This window comes from Rhinoraja longicauda, chromosome 19 (genome assembly GCF_053455715.1).
Source record: "Rhinoraja longicauda isolate Sanriku21f chromosome 19, sRhiLon1.1, whole genome shotgun sequence".
Lineage (NCBI taxonomy): Eukaryota > Metazoa > Chordata > Chondrichthyes > Rajiformes > Arhynchobatidae > Rhinoraja > Rhinoraja longicauda.
Window position 1 is genome coordinate 27,245,006 of NC_135971.1, and position 20,378 is coordinate 27,265,383.

The 20,378-nt window shown below is 46.9% G+C and overlaps 1 protein-coding gene across 1 annotated transcript; it reads left to right on the forward strand.

The window, feature by feature from the left end:
• The first annotated feature begins 10,906 nt into the window (after positions 1-10,906).
• Positions 10,907-11,740, forward strand: LOC144602994 (uncharacterized). Its single transcript, XM_078416116.1, has one exon. The coding sequence runs from the start codon at positions 10,907-10,909 to the stop codon at positions 11,738-11,740; it is 834 nt and encodes a 277-aa protein (XP_078272242.1).
• Positions 11,741-20,378: the final 8,638 nt, after the last annotated feature.

Here is a 20,378-nt window from a genome sequence, read left to right on the forward strand (position 1 = left end):
TTTTCCAATGCAATAAAGTGTCTTTATTAGCACGGTAAATGTGAAAATTCCTTTCGAATCACGGCGTCTTTAAAATTGAGTTATTGCATTTTACTGTGCGAGCGGCCGTTCATGCCATCCATTCAATGCCGATCGTCAGTAAAACCACTTCAGCAATTTATCCTACGACCTCCCATTCAATCTTCAGAAAATAGACACAAAAAGCTGGAGTAACTCAGCGGGACAGGTAACATCTAAGGGAAGATGGAATGGGTGACGTTTCGGGTCGTGATGCTGTCTGAAGAAGAGTCTGGACTCGAAACGCCACCCATTCCTTCTCTCCAGGGATTGTGCCTGTCCCGCTGAGTTACTCCAGCTTTTTGTGTCCATCTTCCGTTTAAACCAGTATCTGCAGTTCCTTCCTAAACATTCAATGTATCCCTTTGAATTGCACTCGAATGAGCACTGGGGCAATTTATTCTGTCAAATAATTGCGTCGTGGGGGCGTGGAGGGGATCCGGTGCTCACGAAATAAATCCCCGCGGTGGCAGGGAGAACATGCGAAATGCACACCGCATCAGAGGGCAGGAGCGCAAGGAGGGGATAAGGCGGTCATTATACAATTATGGTATTGTCTGTCAACTACAATACGTGACACTCCATAACAATTTTCAGGATAGATTTCTTGCTGGAATAAAATCTGCATCTAATTGAGCGACTGATAATTTACTGGTTTTACCCAAGTACCTACAGATGTTCGTTTATGTAAAGAATGCACAATATGCTGGAGTACCTCTGCGGGTCAGGGGAACATAGATCGCTGATGTAATAAGAAGGAACTGCAGAGAATGGTCCATACCAAAGATTGCCGATAAATTTTGAAGAAATTCAACATGTCTGGAGCATCTCTTGACAACATAGATAGATGACATTTCTGGACGGAAAGCTTCTTCAGAGTGATTAAGGTCTATCCATGTTTGCAAGAGGTGCTGTTGATCAGTTGGGTTAATCCAGCAATTCGTGACAATCTATACCATATAACCATATAACCATATAACAACTAGAGCACGGAAACAGGCCCGTTCGGCCCTTCCAGTCCACGCCGACCACTCTCCCTGACCTAGTCCCCTCTACCTGCACTCAGACCATAACCCTCTAATCCCCTCTTATCCATATACCTATCCAATTTACTCTTAAATAATAAAATCGAGCCAGCCTCCACCACTTCCACCGGAAGCCCATTCCATACAGCCACCACCCTCTGAGTAAAGAAGTTACCCCTCATGTTACCCCTAAACTTTTGTCCCTCAATTCTGAAGCTATGTCCCCTTGTTGGAATCTTCCCCACTCTCAAAGGGAAAAGCCTACCCACGTCAACTCTGTCCGTCCCTCTCAAAATTTTAAAAACCTCTATCAAGTCCCCCCTCAACCTTCTACGCTCCAAAGAATAAAGACCCAACCTGTTCAACCTCTCTCTGTAGCTTAAGTGCTGAAACCCAGGCAACATTCTAGTAAATCCCCTCTGTACCCTCTCCATTTTGTCGACATCTTTCCTATAATTTGGCGACCAGAACTGCACACCATACTCCAGATTCGGCCTCACCAATGCCCTGTACAATTTCAACATCACATCCCAACTTCTATACTCGATGCTCTGATTTATAAAGGCAAGCATACCAAATGCCTTCTTCACCACCCTATCCACATGAGATTCCACCTTCAGGGAACAATGCACAGTTATTCCCAGATCCCTCTGTTCCACTGCATTCCTCAATTCCCTACCATTTACCCTGTACGTCCTATTTTGATTTGTCCTACCAAAATGCAGCACCTCACACTTATCAGCATTAAACTCCATCTGCCATCTTTCAGCCCACCCTTCCAAAAGGCCCAAGTCTCTCTGTAGACTGTGAAACTCTACTTCATTACTAACTACACCACCTATCTTAGTATCATCTGCATATTTACTAATCCAATTTGCCACACCATCATCCAGATCATTAATGTAAATGACAAACAACAGTGGACCCAACACAGATCCCTGGGGCACCCCAGTAGACACTGGCCTCCAACCTGACATACAATTGTCGACCATTACCCTCTGGTATCTCCCATTCAGCCATTGTTGAATCCATCTTGCAACCTCACTATTAATACCCAACGATTTAACCTTCTTAATCAACCTTCCATGTGGAACCTTGTCAAATGCCTTACTGAAGTCCATATAGACAACATCCACAGCCTTGCCCTTATCAATTTCCCTGGTAACCTCTTCAAAAAATTCAAGAAGATTAGTCAAACATGACCTTCCAGGCGTTTCGTGTCGGGACCCTTCTCAAACCCATTAACTTCCTGACATAACAGGTATAACAGAGCTTTATTTGTCGTTCGGCACCGAAGTACCGAACGAAACTACATAGCAGTCATAGAAAAAAAAAAGAACACAAGACACATAACCCCAACACAAACGTCCATCACAGTGACTCCAAACACCCCCTCACTGTGATGGAGGCAACAAAACTTCCACTCTCTTCCCCACGCCCACGGACAGACAGCTCGTCCCCGACCGACCCGCACAGTCCCCGCACCGGGCGCTGAAACGTCTCGCGGCCGAACCGGGCGATGAAAGGCCCGCGACCAAGCCTTGCGCAGCTAAGTCCCGTGGCCGAGCCGCAACGGGCGATGTAAAGTCCCGCGGTCGAGCCGCACCAGCGATGAAAAGCCCCGCAGTCGAGCTGCACCGGGCGATGTTAAGCCCCGCAGCCGAGCTGCACCGGGCGATGTTAAGCCCCGCAGCCGAGCTGCACCGGGCACTGTTAAGTCCAGCGGCCAAGCCGCACCGGGATGTAAAGTCCAGCGGCCAAGCCGCACCGGGATGTAAAGTCCAGCGGCCAAGCCGCACCGGGTGATGTAAAGTCCAGCGGCCAAGCCGCACCGGGATGTAAAGTCCAGCGGCCAAGCCGCACCGGGATGTAAAGTCCAGCGGCCGAGCCGCAGCGGGCGATGTTAGGCCCCGCAGCCGAGCCGCACCCCGCGCCGTGAGGAAGAGAAAAGTCCCCCCCCCCCACACCCACCCCCACCCACCCACACCACCACCCCCTCCCACACATACACAACCAAAAATATATATATATAAACCATCCCAACACCGACACACAACAAAAAAAAGACGGACAGACTGCTAGTCAGCCGCTGCCGTTAACCAATTTTACTCTTAACAAGTTCAGGGCGACATTAGGTAGAACGGTGATAGAGTTGTTGGCCCACCGCGCCAGATGCCCGGGTTAGATTCTGACAGGGATAGCTCGCTGCCTGCTGTTTGCATCCCTGTTTCATCGGACATTACATAGATTTGTGAATTTTGTTGGATATTGACGTCTGAAAATTGCGTGTGTAGGAATTGGATGTGACAATGGGATAAAATAGATCTAGTTTCAATCTGAGCCGGGACCAGGAAGATGTCGAGGCCACCGGCCACCACGACCACATAGTCCGCCCCTTCTTATATTGGAGTCATAGAGTCATAGTGTGCAAAAAGGCCCTTCGGCCCAACTTGATCACACCGGCCAACATGTCCCATCTACACTACTCCACCTGCCTGCGTATGGTGCATGTCCCTCCAAACATGTCCTATCATGTACCTGCCCAACTGTTTAATCTACAAGCTCATCCGGGAGTTTGTTCCATACACCCACCTCCCTTTGTGTGAAAATGTTACAACTCAGATTCCTATTAAATATTTTCCCATTCACCTTCAAGCTTGACAATATCTTTCCTATAACATGGTGCCCATAACTGAACACGATATTCTAAATGCGGTCTCAACAACATTTTATACAACGGTAATATGACCTCGCAACTTCTGTACTAACTATTGTGACTGATGAAGGCCAATATGCCAAAAGCCTTTGTGACCACCTAATTTAACTGCAATTCCACCTTCAAGGAGGCAGCACTGCTAGATCCCTCTACTCTACAACAATCCCCAGAGGCCTATCATTCACGGTGTAGGTCCTGCTCTTGTTAGACGTCCCACGATGCAACACCTCACATTTCTCTATTAAATTCCATCAATCATTCCTCAGCCCACCTGGCCAATCGAACCAGAACCTGCTACATTCTTTCACAACCATCTTCACAACCTGTAAAATCACTCACTTTTGTATCATCAGCAAACATGCTAAACTTGCCCAATATGTTCTCATCCAAAACATTGATGTAGATGATAAACAGTAACGGGGCCAGCACAATATTCTCAAGCCCACCACAAGTCCAGTCTGAGACGCAACCTTCCACCGTCACTCCGTGCTTCCTTCCATGTCTCAAATTTGCTATCCATTCAGCTATCTCTCCTTGGATCCCATGCAATCTAACCTCCCAGAGCAACCTACCATGCGGAACCTTGTCGAATCCTATGTGACCTCCCCATCTTCACCATCACCCGGTCGGTTATAGGCCGAACCTACTGACATGGACGCACAGTTTTCTCCGCCGCTCCCATGCCGTGCCAGCCGACAGCACCGGCGAACCTTGCCATCAATCAGTCTCCCGACGGGAGGCAGCCATTGATTCGGCCGATCCTTCACATTGCCCCGGCCACCAACAAGCCGGAAGCATCGGCTCATCCCGGTTCCGGCATCTGTTCCTTGCGGGGGATCCACGCTGTCGGATCCAACATTATCACGTTGACTGACTTCCTTGCTAAATCAACTAGCTCACGTTTCTCCCACTGCCAACAGGGAATCTCAGTAATGGTACTACCAAGGACCATGAAGTGAGGGGGTTAAGATCATCTCTGACCCCTCTCATCCTGGCCACAAACACTTTGAAGCACCTCCCTCTGGAAGGCGACTCAGGACTGTCAAAGCCGCCGCAGCCAGACATAAAAACGTCATTTATTTTCCATGAGCAGTAGTTCTACTCAACAGCCAAATGTCTGTAGCCTCCTTTTGTTCTGGTATTTCATTCCATACATCACATTTTTAAATTATAATGTTTTATTTTTAATTGTCTACTGTATATGGTCTTGTTACTTTCCAGCAAAGCACCAAGCCAAATTCCTTGTGTGTGTACATACTTGGCTAATAAAATGTATTCAATTCAATTCCATTCCATTCACTTTTGTATCATCAGCAAACTTGCTAATCTTGCCCGAGATGTTCTCATCCAAACCATTGCAAAAGATGACAAACAGTAACGGACCCAGCACCGTACCCTGAGGCACACCACCAGTCACAGTCCTCCCAGCCTGAGAAGCAATCTTCCACCATCACCCTCTTCTTCCTTCCATGTCGCAAATTTGCTATCCGTTCAGCTATCTCTCCTTGGATCCCATGCGATTTTAACATTCCAGAGCAGCCCGCCATGCGGCACCTTTTGGAATCCTTGTCTGAACCTCCCCTTGTTAGCCTGAACCCGTCTGTTTCCAGGCCGGGTTTACTGACAGCTTTCTCCGCTACTCCCATGTCGTGCCAGCTGACCGCACCGACGACCCTTGCCTGCAATCCGTCTGCGGACGGGAGGCAGTCATTGACTCAGCTGACCCTCGACTCTGCACCGACAACTAACAGGCGGGAAGCATCAGTTCATCCCGGTTAGAGCCATTGGCCCCTGCGGGGGTTCCACCTTGCCAGATCCAGCAACGACACATTGACTGACACCCTTGCTGAATCTACGGGGTCCTGCTGGTCCCATTGTCAACAAGGAACCTCAGTCCTGGGACCACCTTCACACTACACCTCATAGTCCCTCCTATCTCACCCCCCATCATTTCCCCACAGCATTTCACAGTCTACCCCTCTATCCCTCTAACCCGCTGACCACAGACCTCCCCTCGGAGTCTTTTTACTCTCATCCTGTCACCCAGAAGTCTCCCTAACAGAAGCAAAACCGTCGGCCCTCAAGAAGCCTTGCCCTGTGTTCACATGTCCCCCCCCGCCCACACCCACACACCAACCCCCCCCCCCCCCCCCCCCCCAGCCGATCCCCAGGCCAACACCCCTCGCCGCCATAATATCGAGCTCTTCCTCCCGCCCTCACGTCACTGGGCCTTTATCTAAGGGAAGGGGACTTCCCAGTAATGAAACGACTCATTTTCCCGTCTCCAACATTTCTATTCCACTTGGCCTCATCCCGACGGCCTTCTGTCCAATCTGGTCTTTGTTACTTAGAACGGCCGCCGCGAAATCATTACTGTTGAATTCTCCACAGCCTTGACCCGCGCTGATCCCACCTCTCACAACGCGCAGCTCTCCTCTCTCTAATAACCGGACATTGTCACTAAACTCGCAGACAAGCCGAACACGAGGCCGTCATCGCTCAGACTGTGTCTGATCCAATCGCCTCGAGCGGTCTCTTCTCCGCAGTCTCCCCGCCATATTCCCCAGGCCCGCACAGTCCGTTTGCATCTCCTTCCCAAGATCCACTAAATTGCAGACGGGTTTTAATCCCAGTAACTGGGTAGTTGTGTATTTCGGGAGATCAATGTAAGGGGGAGGTACAGTGTTGGTGGCAAGAGGGATATGAGCTCTGGTGTGTGGGATGGTAATATGGTCCAGATCCATAGTTCCCGAAAAGGAGGAATACAAGTGACTAGAATGGTAACGATGCCTTTTGGTATGCTTGCAGTCATTGGTCGTGCTTTGAATACAAAGGTCTGGAAGTTATGATACTGCCCGACAACACCTTGGGTAGGTCACATGGTCAGGAATGTGTGCAGTTCTGCTCGCCCCCTTGCAGCAATGGCTTGAAAGCTTCTGAGTGCTGCAGAAGAAATTTAACAGTCTGCTGCCCAAATTGGACAGCATTGACAACCAGGAGAACCGTGACAAACTTGGAATGCTTCCTCTGGAATGCCGAGGGTTTAAAGGAGACTTGGTAACACAACGCTACGAGAGCCATTGATGGGACAGCTAGTCATAAAAACGTTCTCCACTGTGGAGGAGATTGTGGGGCACATGGTTAATGTGAAATGGTCAGAGTTTAAAGGATTTACGTGAGCACGTTTTTGTGCAGAGAGTGGCGAGTGCGTGGAACGTGATGCTGGGGATGGTGGTGGCAGAAAATGTAGAAGTAGCAGCAAGAGGCTTTTAGAAAAGCACACGGGCAAGCATGGATAATTCAACGTTACTTTACTGTGGGGAACTGAGAATGGAAATTGAATAGGAAGTGTTTAGAATTGGAATCATTACTACAAATATTTCTATATTCCTTAAAATAATAATATAGTCTTTATTTCAGAGAATAACCAACTTTGCTGGCAGTTATTACGCAATTCTATAATTAAAAATAGTAAACGTGACCTGACTAACTTTGTTTGTTCAAATGACTGAGACTAATCTCAATTAATTTTCCTTGATGAGGCTTCAAGTGGTTTCTCTGGAGAATGTGCTACTATCGTTATAAAGCAAGCGACTTGTCATACCACTGGCAGGACACGCGGATCATCTCTGGGCATGAACGGGCCTGTAGTCAACCAGGTAGAAAACGTTTTCTACCCTATCCTTGTCGTCATTGGTGTTCCTGGTAAGTCCTTTATAATTCATTGCCGATATTGACATTACTTTTAAAAATAGATGTGCCATTTCTTATTGCTTGAGTTACTGAAACAATTATTGACACCTAAAATCTAAAATACACAATCGCATCTATGGTGGGTAGACCCAGTGCGGTGTTGACAGGCACATCAGTTCTAAATTATCCCAGCTCCTCATTCACTCCTTGCGCACGAAGGACAATTTTTTAACGGAGGCGAGTTTACCTACAAGCCCGCATGTATTTCGGATGAGGGAAGAATCGGTACCACCTGGAGGAAACGTGCAGATGGTGTCAGATTCACACAGACCGGGTTGGTCTCTGCTGGCTTGCTATGTTCTATGTGCCTGAGTGTTCTATGTTCGGTGATCAAAAATGACTATCATCATGTTATTAGCGATCAACAATTAATCTATCCATTTGCATCCCGAGGAGATTCCGACGATCCGCTGCCACGGCACATCTGCTGATGGCCTCATATTCACCGGAACTGCCGGACGACCACTAATTAACATGTGCCCGCTGATGTTGAATTATACCAATATGTAGCTGGTGCAGATGCTTCTGAATCCATTGGCGGTGTTCACAGAACCAGGTCTGCAATAATTCTCCATCGCCAAATTGAAGGGGACCGATACCGAATTGGTTGAATTCACCGCCTGCGATGTAGAAGGCGGCAGGTTCGGTCCATCTAGGTTTTGCCGCGTCCAACTGCAATTGGATTCACTGGCTCATTTTCCTTTTCACATTTTCTTCCCATTTTCGCCAAAGTTTCTGCCAGAGGCCAGTGCACTGGCGACAACGTGTATGGATCGGTATCTGACCAGCCAGCTGCATTTCGCAAGTAGAAGGACACCGGAGCTCCGGCCCACATAGTAGCACTGCTCATGCTTCTGAATCACAGCGCCAAGGCACCTGGTTTGATCATGACCTCCAGCGTTCACCTCGGGACAACGTTGAGTCATCCGTCAGCTCTTGTTTCCCCCGCGTCCCAAAGATCCGGGATCTCTAGTTTTCCTCCACAACCCTGGTTGGTAAAATGGATTCTGAAATGTCTTCTCCTGTGCACGGAGTGGATGCGATTGTTGGAAAAAATGGGACTGGTGTCAACGAGTGGTAAATGACCGGCCGGTCGTTGTGCCTGGGAACTGTTACCATGCTGTTTCAATCAGTCAATCAATCAAAAACAAGGTAAGCCAAGGCATTGAATGCAAGGGAAGGCAGGCGTCGATAGCAAGGCTTGACGGCAACGCACGGGACGGCATTGAAGGCAATGCATCAAAGGCAATGTAAACCATTGATGGCAATGCAAGGCAAGTCATTGAACGCAGGCATTGAATACTAGGCAAGGCATTGAATGCAATTCATTGCAGTTAAGGAAAGGCATTGCAGGGTAGGCAGGGCAAGGCATTAATCGCATTTATTGAAGACAAGACAAGGCAAGGCGTTGAATGCAATTCATTGACGTCAAAGCAAGGCACTGCAGCGGAGGCAAAGCAGGACATTGAAAGTAAAGTAAGGGATTGAAAGCAAAGTAAGGGATTGAATGGAATCCATTGAAGGCAAAGCATGACATTGTAGGAAAGGCAAGGCATGGAACCAACGTGAACACGGGGAGAAAGTGCAAACTCCACACAAACGATTCCAGTAATCAGAACCGAACCTGGGACGCTGGATCTAACGGGAAGTAGTCACTGTTGTCCACTTGCTTTGAGGGAGAAGGGTGGTAAGAATTGTACGCCTTGTAAAGCAAAATGGGCCGCAAATGAATCTTAACAGAGGCGTCATTTGAATGCAACATTTGCATTTACATGCGCATCCTGAAATCAATCTGCGATTGATACTGAGGAATCTGAGGGAGGCTATTCCTCTCACCGTCGACATCTGTGCCGAACATCTCGCCGCGAGATACAGAACCAAGTAATATACTCACTTTCGTATGAAGTGTCAAACTAACGTGCTCCTTGAACTATCAGAGATGGTCATTTTAATTTCGCCTTTTCTACAGCTAACCTGTTGGCAATCGTCATTCTCGCGCGGGGAAAGTGTGGCCTCTCCAAATGTATCACCTGCTACCTGGTATCCGTGCTCTTCCCAATTGCCCCATAGTTTCTGCCTGAGCTCGATTCACTAGCGGAAATAGCATTCACAATGTATATGGATGAGTATCCGACCAGCCAGCAGTATTTCGCAAGTAGAAGGACACCGGCGCTCCGGGTCGCACAGTAGCAAAGCTCGTGCTTCTAAATCACAGCGCCAGAGAACCGGGTTTGATCCTGACCTCCAGCTTTTCCCGGGTGGAGTTTGTACGCTCTCCTCGGGACAAGGTTGATTCTTCCGTCAGCTCTAGTTTCCTCCGCATCCCAAAGACCCGGGAGCTCTAGTTCAACCCCCCCCCCCCCCCCCCCCCCCCCCTTTGTTGCTAGACTTTATTCTGTAATTTCTTCTACTGTGCAGACAGCGGATGCGATTGTTGCAAAAAAATGGAACTGGTGTGAACGGGTAATAAATGATTGGCAGGCCTAGGTGGGGCGGGGACTGTTACCATGCTTTATCAATTAATCAATCAATCAATCAATCAATTAAAGACAAGGCATTGCAGGCAAAGCAAGGCATGGTGTTGAGAGCAATGATTGACGGCAACGTAAGGGACCGCATTGACGGTGACGCATTAGACGCAAGGCAAGTCGTTGATGGATTGGCATTGAAGGCCAGGCAAGGCAAGACCAGGCAAGGCAAGGCTTTGAATGCAATTCATTGAAGTCATGGCTAGGCATTGAAGGGAAGGCAATGCAGGGCATTGTAGGTAGGGCAAGGCATTGAAAAGTCAATAAGACATTGAATGGAATTCCTAGGCATTGAAGGGAATGCAAGGCGTTGAACCAATCAATCAGTTATGTAGAAATACTAACGTGAACAGCGAGAAGGTGCAAACCCCGCACAAACAATTCTAGTAATCAGTATCGAAACTGGGAGGCTGGAGCCATCGGGAAGCACTGGCACTGCTGTCTATTTGCTTTGATGGAAACGGATGGTAAAAATTGCAGGCTTTATTCAACAATTCCGGTCGGAAATGAAGGCTAACAGCGGCGTTATTTGGATGCAACATTTGCATTCACATGCGCATCCTGAAATCAATCTGCCTTTGATGCCGAAAAATGTAAGTTTGACCATTTCTCTCTCCGTAGACATCTGAGCCGACCATCTCGACGCGAGATACAGAATAAATAATCGACTCACATTGGCACGAAGATGTGTCAAACTAACGTGCTCCTGGAACAATAAAGATGGTTATTTTAATTTCGTCTTTTCTACAGGTAACATGTTGGCAATCGTCATTCTCTCGCGGGGAAAGTGCGGACTCTCCAAATGTATCACGCGCTACCTGGCATCCATGGCCGCAGCTGATCTAATGGTTCTGATCTTCGAGGTAATTCTCTCTGAGATTGCAGCTGACAATTCTTCGCATTCATTCCTCAACCTATATCAGATTTGTAGGCTGCGTATTTTCTTTAATTGTGTTTCCATTGATTGCTCTGTCTGGCTAACGGTGACTTTCACCTTCGATCGATTTGTCACTATTTGTAATCAGAATTTACGAGCAAAATATTGCACTGAGAAAACCGCGGCTTTGGTGATAGTAGTGACGTGTATCTTAAGTGTTATTCAAAATATTCCAGTGTATATTTTCCTCGTACCTCTGTACTCAATTGACAACGTGGCTTGGTACTGTTGGATATCACCAGATTTCTACACCACAGTGATAGGGGCAGCACTTTCTGTGTTCGAATCCATTGTAACCCCAGTTGTACCAATTTTGCTGATTATTCTCCTCAACGCCCTGACAATCAAACACATTATACACGCCAATAGAGTGAGGAGCGGTCTCCGACGGGACAAAAAGGACGAGAGCGGCGCGGATCAAGAGGTGGAGAACCGAAGGAAGTCCATCATTCTATTGCTGGCCATATCCGGTAACTTTGTACTGCTTTGGATGGTTACCTTCGTGTGTTACATGAGTGTAAACATCTTAGACGTGAATCTTTTAGCGTCAGATTACAACGATCCATTTACCATTGCAGAACTGTCCGGATATATGCTGAGGGCACTGAGTGCCTGCACCAACACGTTCATTTATGGGGTGTCCCAGAAAAAATTCAGAGAGGAATTTAAATATGTGATTCAAAGCCCATTCGTGTTCTTTTCTAAATCAATAAAATGTCTTTAATGTCTTGGTAAAACTGTAACTTATTTCAGAAATTATGTTTTCGTCTACATTGTATTATTGCATCTTACTGTCTGGGGTTGCGTTCGGGCCATACAGTCAATGCCGACCGTCAGGGTAATCCCCTCAGGCACTTTGCCCTACGCACGCCATTCAATGTATCCCTTTGAATTGTACTCAAATGACCACTGAGGCTACAACAGCCTTGCGTCATCAGGGCCTGATAATAGAGGCAATTTACTCTGTCAACCGATTGCGTCGTTGGGACGTGGAGGGGATCTGGTGCCCCCGAGAGTAATTCCCCGCGTCGGCCGGGAGAACATGCGATGTCCACACAGCATCAGTAGACAGAATCGCATGCAGGAGTCTGCAGGTGCAATATCTACAGGTAGATAAATCGGTTATTACAAATGTATGGCATTGTCTGTCAACTACAATACGTGATACAGCATAGCAACTATCAGGATAGATATCTTGCTAGAATTGATTCTGTCACTTATTGAGCGACGGATAAGTTACAGTACTATAACCCAAGGATCTGCAGATGTTCGTTTGCATACCAAATGCAGAGTGCGCTACAGTATCTCAGCGGTTTAGGCGGCGTCTCCGGGAAAGATAGATAGCTGGTGTAATAAGAAGGAACTACAGAAGATAATAGACAATAGACAATAAGTGCAGGAGGAGGCCATTCGGCCCTTCGAGCCAGCACCGCCATTCAATTTGATCATGGCTGATCATTCTCAATCTGTACCCCGCTCCTGCCTTCTCCCCATAGCCCCTGACTCCGCTATCCTTAAGAGCTCTATCCAGCTCTCTCTTGAATGCATTCCGAGAATTGGCCTCCACTGCCTTCTGAGGCAGAGAATTCCGCAGATTCACAACTCTCTGACTGAAAATGTTTTTCCTCATCTCAGTTCTAAATGGCCTACCCCTTATTCTTAAACTGTGGCCCCTTGCTCTGGACTCCCCCAACATTGGGAACATGTTTCCTGCCTCTAACGTGCCCAACCCCTTAATAATCTTATACGTTTCGATAAGATCCGCTCTCATCCTTCTAAATTCCAGTGGCTACAAGCCTAGTCGCCTCAGTCTTTCAACATATGACAGTGTCGCCATTCCGGGAATTAACTTAGTAAACCTACGCCCTCAATAGCAAGAATATCCTTCCTCAAATTTGGAGACCAAAACTGCACACAGTACTCCAGGTGCGGTCTCACTAGGGCCCGGTACAACTGCAGAAGGACCTCTTTGCTCCTATACTCAACTCCCCTTGTTTTTGAAGGCCAACATTCCATTGGCTTTCTTCACTGCCAGCTGTAACTGCATGCTTCCTTTCAGTGACTGATGCACTAGGACACCCAGATCTCGTTGTACGTCCCCTTTTCCTAACTTGACACTATTCAGATAATACTCTGCCTTCCTATTCTTACCACCAAAGTGGATAACCTCACACTTATCCACATTAAACTGCATCTGCCATGCATCCGCCCACTCACACAACCTGTCCAAGTCACCCTGCAACCTCATAGCATCTTCCTCACGGTACACACTACCACCCAGCTTTGTATCATCTGCAAATTTGCGAATGGTACTTTTAATCCCTTCATCCAAGATGGTTAACACCGAAGATTGACACACAATGTTGAAGAAATTCAACAGGTCGGGCAGCATTTCTCGAAAAAAATAAGGAGGTGACATTTCTGGCCCGAAGGCTTTTTCATATTGCAAAAGGTTTCCGACCCGAAAAGTAGCCTCCCCATGTTATCAAGGGGTGCTGCTGGTCAGCTGCGTTAATCCATCATTTTGTGACTATTTATAAACAGATGACGTTTCGGGTCGGGACCCATCTCAGACACAGTAATTTCTTGACGTACAGTATGATTGCAAAGTACCAATTTCACTCCAGCCAAGGTTAAGGTGAAATTTGGCGGCACGGTGATAGAGATGTGGGCTCGGAGAGCCAGATGCCCGGGTTCGATTCTAACAAGGAGTGCTGTCTGTATGCAGGCGGCGTGGGTGGGGGGGGGGGGGGGGTTGTTACAGTTACGGAGACATTGATTCATGGTATCGTGCAGCACAGAATAGAAGGCTTCAGACATATCCTTGCCAAACGTGTTCCCCATCTACACTGCACCCATTTGTCCATTTCTACAATGCACTGGAAATCATAAAATACATCGGAACTGAAAAAACATCGGATCACAAATGAGTCATTTAAGGTTAATCGAAATCCTAACTTCCTATTAATATATTTATTGCAGCAAGAGCATGAATAGGGAGAGAGTGGCGATCCTTGACGTGGTTGATTATGGAAATAACCCCGTGGAAATTCCCTCCACCTGAACTCATTGTGGGGAAGCGCATTGCGTTTCCAAAAATAGTACGGTTGGCAGTGAGATACTAGAACACGTGAACATTTATTATGGCGGCATCAGATATAATCACAGGTAGAAACGTGGATAGATCCTCCGGATCAGGTGAGGAGAGACGATTGTGGGGAACCTGATAGCCATGTTCATGTTTTCCTTGGCGTTGTCAATGTTCAGGATGAGTGGAGAACACCAAATTTGATATCGTTATGCAAGTGCAATAGCAGGGGTACGTCTAGTATCAGTGATAGGGAAGTTTCGAGAACGTTCTGAAGGAGAGAAGTGTTTGTTACATTGATTAACAAGTGCAGCATATAAACGGTACCGCCGTGTCCACGCAATCGATCACCAATTCACACCAGTTCTGTGCTAAAGTACTTCCGCATCCGCCCCCTGCACACGATGGGCAATTTACAGAGGCCATAAACCTATGGAAATCCATCAACACGTTCCCACAGTTCCAGTTCAAAACGTTGGATGACGAGGGATAAATACCTCGAATGTTGGATGCGGAATTGGCTTTGAAAAAATGGCACTGGGTTATTTTCGAAGAAAAAAGATAACGATGGGGATGATTACATATTACTCTGGTGGGATGGCAGCGGTCAATACAGGAAGAATACCAGAAGACGTTGATACATTATTATAAACAATCCGCGTGTAGCCATTGTGTCACGGGATATATAAAATCTATAGGTGCAATAAATCAGTATACACGCCTGGTACTCTGCGTTTCACAGTTTGCACTGTTGAGGCCTTGAAGTAGCGGACTTCTTTGATAGTGTAAGAAAATAACTGCAGATGCCGGTACAAATCGAAGGTGTTTATTTCACAAAATGTTGGAGTAACGCAGCGGGCCAGGCAGCATCTCAGGAGAGAAGGAATGGGTGACGTTTCGGGTCTAGACTCTTCTTCGGACTTCTTTGATAAACTTAACACTGCTCGTTGAGACGAATTTTGCTGTCTGCCATTCTGCGCTGTCATGAAGAGCGCAAGTGGGTCGCAGGTGAAAGTGAGGTTTTGGTTACAGTTTAAAGAGACAATTCCTTCAAAACTCCTGTCGCTCATAACCTCCAATCCGGGCAGAATTCTGCCAAATTTCCCCTGCGCCCTCCTAAATGCCTCCCCATCATCCCTGTACCTCCCACAATTATACGGACAGATGCAAATTTTGAGCGCCCTATGCTTTTTAGTCCTTCCATAGTACACCACCTCACAATTGTCTACTACCTACCATTGTTCAGCCATTTTACCAACTAATCAATATCATCCTGAAACTAATTATTATATTCCTCACTGTAAACCATGCCATCATTTTTGTAGAAACCTGTAGAATTACTGATCATATCCCCCAATCCTCATATGGAAAGCGTAAAAGCAATAAGGTCGCCAGTACCGATCCTTTTCACATATACATGGACATAGTTTTCTAAATAGTTTTCTAAACAATATATACATACCTGAGGGTAGTGGGTACCAGAGGTGATGGTGGAGGCAGATGGCAACGTGGCATTGAAGGTGCTTTTGGAAAACCACATGGACATGTGAGGAATGGAGAGGTATGGATCATGTTCATCGACACGAGATTGGTTTATGTTGCCATCATGTTCGAGTCAGGGTTGAAGGGCGGATGCGGAAGTACTGCAGCACACAACTGATGTGAATTGGTGATCGATTACATAGAAACATAGAAAACATAGAAAATAGGTGCAGGAGTAGGCCATTCGGCCCTTCGAGCCTGCACCGCCATTCAATATGATCATGGCTGATCATCGAGCTCAGTATCCCGTACCTGACTTCTCTCCATACCCCCAGATCCCTTTAGCCACAAGGGTCACATCTAACTCCCTCTTAAATGTAGCTAATGAACTGGCCTCAACTACCTTCCGTGGCAGAGAAATCCACAGATTCACCACTCTGTGTGAAAAAAAACGTTCTCATCTCGGTCCTAAAAGAGTTCCCCCTTATCCTTAAACTGTGACCCCTTGTTCTGGACTTCCCAAACATCGGGAACAATCTTCCTGCATCTAGCCTGTCTAACCCCTTAAGAATTTTGTAAGTTTCTATAAGATCCCCCTCAATCTTCTAAATTCCAACGAGTACAAGCCGAGTCTATCTTCATATGAAAGTCCTGCCATTCCATGAATCAATCTGGTGAACCTTCTCTGTACTCCCTCTATGGCAAGAATGTATTTCCTCAGATTAGGAGACTAAAACTGTACGCAATACTCCAGGTGTGGTCTCACCAATGCCCTGTACAACTGCAGCAGAACCTCCCTGCTGCTATACTCAAATCCCCTCGCTATGAATGCCAACATACCATTCGCTTTCATCACTGCCTGCTGCACCTGCATGCCTACTTTCAATGACAGGTGCACCACGACACCCAGGTCTCGTTGCATCTCCCCTTCTCCTAATAGGCTACCATTCAGATAATAGTCTGCTTTCCTGTTCTTGCCAGTGGATAACCTCACATTTATGCACATTATACTGCATCTGCCATGCCTTTGCCCACTCACCTAACCTATCCAAGTCACGTTGCAGCCTCCTAGCATCCTCCTCACAGCTAACACTGCCCCCAGATTCGTGTCATCCGCAAACTTGGAGATGTTGCATTCAATTCCCTCGTCCAAATCATTAATATATATTGTAAATAGCTGGGGTCCCAGCACTGAGCCTTGCGGTACCCCACTAGTCACTGCCTGCCATTCTGAACAGGACCCGTTTATTCCTACTCTATGCTTCCTGTCTGCCAGCCAGTTCTCTATCCACATCAATACTGAACTGTAATACGTGTGCTTTAAGTTTGCATACTAATCTCTTATGTGGGACCTTGTCGAAAGCCTTCTGGAAGTCCAGATATAACACATCCACTGGTTCTCCCTTATCCACTCTACTAGTTACATCCTCGAAAAATTCTATAAGAATCGTCAGACATGATTTACCTTTCATAAATCCATGCTGACTTTGTCCAATGATTTGACCACTTTCCAAATCTGCTGCCATCCCATCTTTAATAACTGACTCTAGCATTTTCCCCACTACCGATGTTAGACTAACTGGTGTGTAATTCCCCGTTTTCTCTCTCCCTCCCTTTTTGAAAAGTGGGGTTACATTAGCTACCTTCCAATCCTCAGGAACTACTCCAGAATCCAAAGAGTTTTGAAAAATTATCACTAATAGAGTCATAGAGTCATAGAGTCCTACAGCACAGAAAGAGGCCCTTCGGCCCATCGTGTCCGTGCCGCCCGTTACCAAACACAGTCTAATTTTAATCCCTTTTTCCCGCATTTGGACCGTAGCCCTGAATGTTGTAGCACTTCAAGTGCCCATCCAAATGCCTCTTAAACGTTGTGAGTGTTCCCGCCTCCACCACCACCCCAGGCAGTGAGTTCCAGACTCCAACCACCCTCAGGGTGAAAAAGTTATTTCTCACATCCCCCCGAAACCTCCCTCCCCTTACCCTGTATCTATGTCCCCTCGTTGTTGAACCTTCCACCAGTGGAAGAAGTTCCCCGCCATCTACCTTATCTATGCCCCTCATGATCTTGTACACCTCGATCATGTCCCCTCTCAGCCTTCTCTGCTCCAGGGAAAACAACCCCAGTCTGCTCAGTCTCTCCTCATATCCGAGGCCCTTCATCCACTAATGCATCCACTATTTCTGGGGCTACCTCCTTAAGCACTCTGGGATGCAGCCTATCTGGCCCTGGGGATTTATCGGCCTTTAATCCATTCAATTTACTTAACACTACTTCCCGACTAACCTGGATTTCACTCAGTTCCTCCATCTCATTTGACCCCCGGTCCCCTGCTATTTCCAGCAGATTCTTTATGTCTTCCTTGGTGAAGACAGAACCAAAGTAGTTATTCAATTGGTGTGCCATGTCCTTGTTCCCCATGATCAATTCAACTGTTTCTGACTGCAAGGAACCCACATTTGTTTTAACTAATCTTTTCTCTTCACATATCTATAAAAGCTTTTGCAGTCAGTTTTTATGTTCCCTGCCAGTTTTCATATCATATCATATCATATACATACAGCCGGAAACAGGCCTTTTCGGCCCTCCAAGTCCGTGCCGCCCAGTGATCCCGCCCAGTGATCCCCGTACATTAACATTATCCTACACCCACTAGGGACAATTTTTACATTTACCCAGCCAATTAACCTACATACCTGTACGTCTTTGGAGTGTGGGAGGAAACCGAAGATCTCGGAGTAAACCCACGCAGGTCACGGGGAGAACGTACAAACTCCTTACAGTGCAGCACCCGTAGTCAGGATCGAACCTGAGTCTCCGGCGCTGCATTCGCTGTAAAGCAGCAACTCTACCGCTGCGCTACCGTGCCGCCCATTTTCTTTCATAATCTATTTTCCCTTTCCTAATTAAGCCATTTGTCCTCCTCTGCTGGACTCTGAATTTCTCCCAGTCCTCTGGTAGGCTGCTTTTTCTTGCTAATTTGTACGCTTCATCTTTTGTTTTGATACTATCCCTAATCTCCCTTGTTAGCCATGGATGCACTACCTTCGCTGATTTAATCTTTTGCCAAACTGTGATGAACAATTGTTGTAGTTCATCCATGCGGACTTTAAATGCCTTCCATTGCATATCCACCGTCAACCCTTTAAGAATCAATTGCCAGTCTATCTTGGCCAATTCACGTCTCATGCCCTCAATGTTACCTTTCCTTAAGTTCAGAACCGTTGTTTCTGAATTAACTAAGTCACTCTCCATCCTAATGAAGAACTCAACCATATTATGGTCACTCTTGCCCAAGGGGCCACGCACATCAAGACTGCTAACTAATCCTTCCTCATTACTCAATACCCAGTCTAGAATAGCCTGCTCTCTCGTTGGTTCCTCTGCATGTTGGCTTAGAAAACTATCCCGTATACATTCCAATAAATCCTCTTCCTCAGCACCTCTGCCAATTTGATTCACCCAATCTATATGTAGATTGAAGTCACCCATTATAACTGTTTTACCTTTGTTGCACGCATTTCTAATACCCTGTTTGATGCCATCCCCAACTCTACTACTACTGTTAGGTGGCCTGTACACAACTCCCACTAGCGTTTTCTGCCCGTTAGTGTTTCGCAGCTCTGCCCATATCGATTCCACATCCTAATGTCCTTCCATTCTATTGCGTTAATCTCCTCTCTAACCAGCAACGCTACCCACCTCCTTTCCTTTCTGTCTATCCCTCCTGAATATTGAATATCCCTGGATGTTCAGCTCCCAGCCTTGGTCATCTTGGAGCCATGTCTCCGTAATCCCAACAATATCATATTCATTAGTAACTATCTGCACATTCAACTCATCCACCTTGTTCCGAATGCTCCTTGCATTGAGACACAAAGCCTTCAGGCTTGTTTTTACAACACTCTTACCCCTTATACAATTATGTTGAAAAGTGGCCCTTTTTGATTTTTGCCCTGGATTTGTCTGCCTGCCTCTTTTACTATTGCTTCTACCGTCATTTTACACCCCTCTGTCTCTCTGCTCATGCTCCCATCCCCCTGCCACATTAGTTTAAATCCTCCCCGACAGCTCTAGCAAACACTCCCCCAAGGACATTGGTTCCATTCCAGCTCAGGTGCAGACCGTCCTGTTTGTACTGGTCCCACCTCCCCCAGAACTGGTTCCAATGTCCTAGAAATTTGAATCCCTCCCCCTTGCACCATTTTTCAAGCCACGTATTCATCTGAAATATCCTCCTATTTCTACTCTGACTAGCACGTGGCACTGGTAGTAATCCAGAGATTATTACCTTTGAGGTCCTACTTTTAAGTTTATCTCCTAGCTCCCTAAATTCACCTTGTAGGACCTCATCCCGTTTTTTACCTATATCGTTGGTGCCAATGTGCACCACGACAACTGGCTGTTCACCCTCCCCCTCCAGAATGTTCTGCAGCTGCACAGAGACATCCCTGACCCTTGCACCAGGGAGGCAACATACCATCGTGGAGTCCCGTTTGCGGCTGCAGAAACGCCTATCTATTCCCCTTACAAATGAATCCCCTATTACTATAGCCCTTCCACTCTTTTTCCTCCCCTCTTTTGCCGCAGAGCCACCCACGGTGCCATGAACTTGGCTGCTGCTGCCTTCCCCTGATGAGCCATCTCCCCCAACAGTATCCAAAATGGCATATCTGTTTAGGAGGGAGATGACCGCGGGGGACTCCTGCACTACCTGCCTACTGCTACGCTGGCTAGTGGCCACCCGTTTCCTTTCTGTCCGCTTATCTTTTACCTGCGGTGTGGCCAACT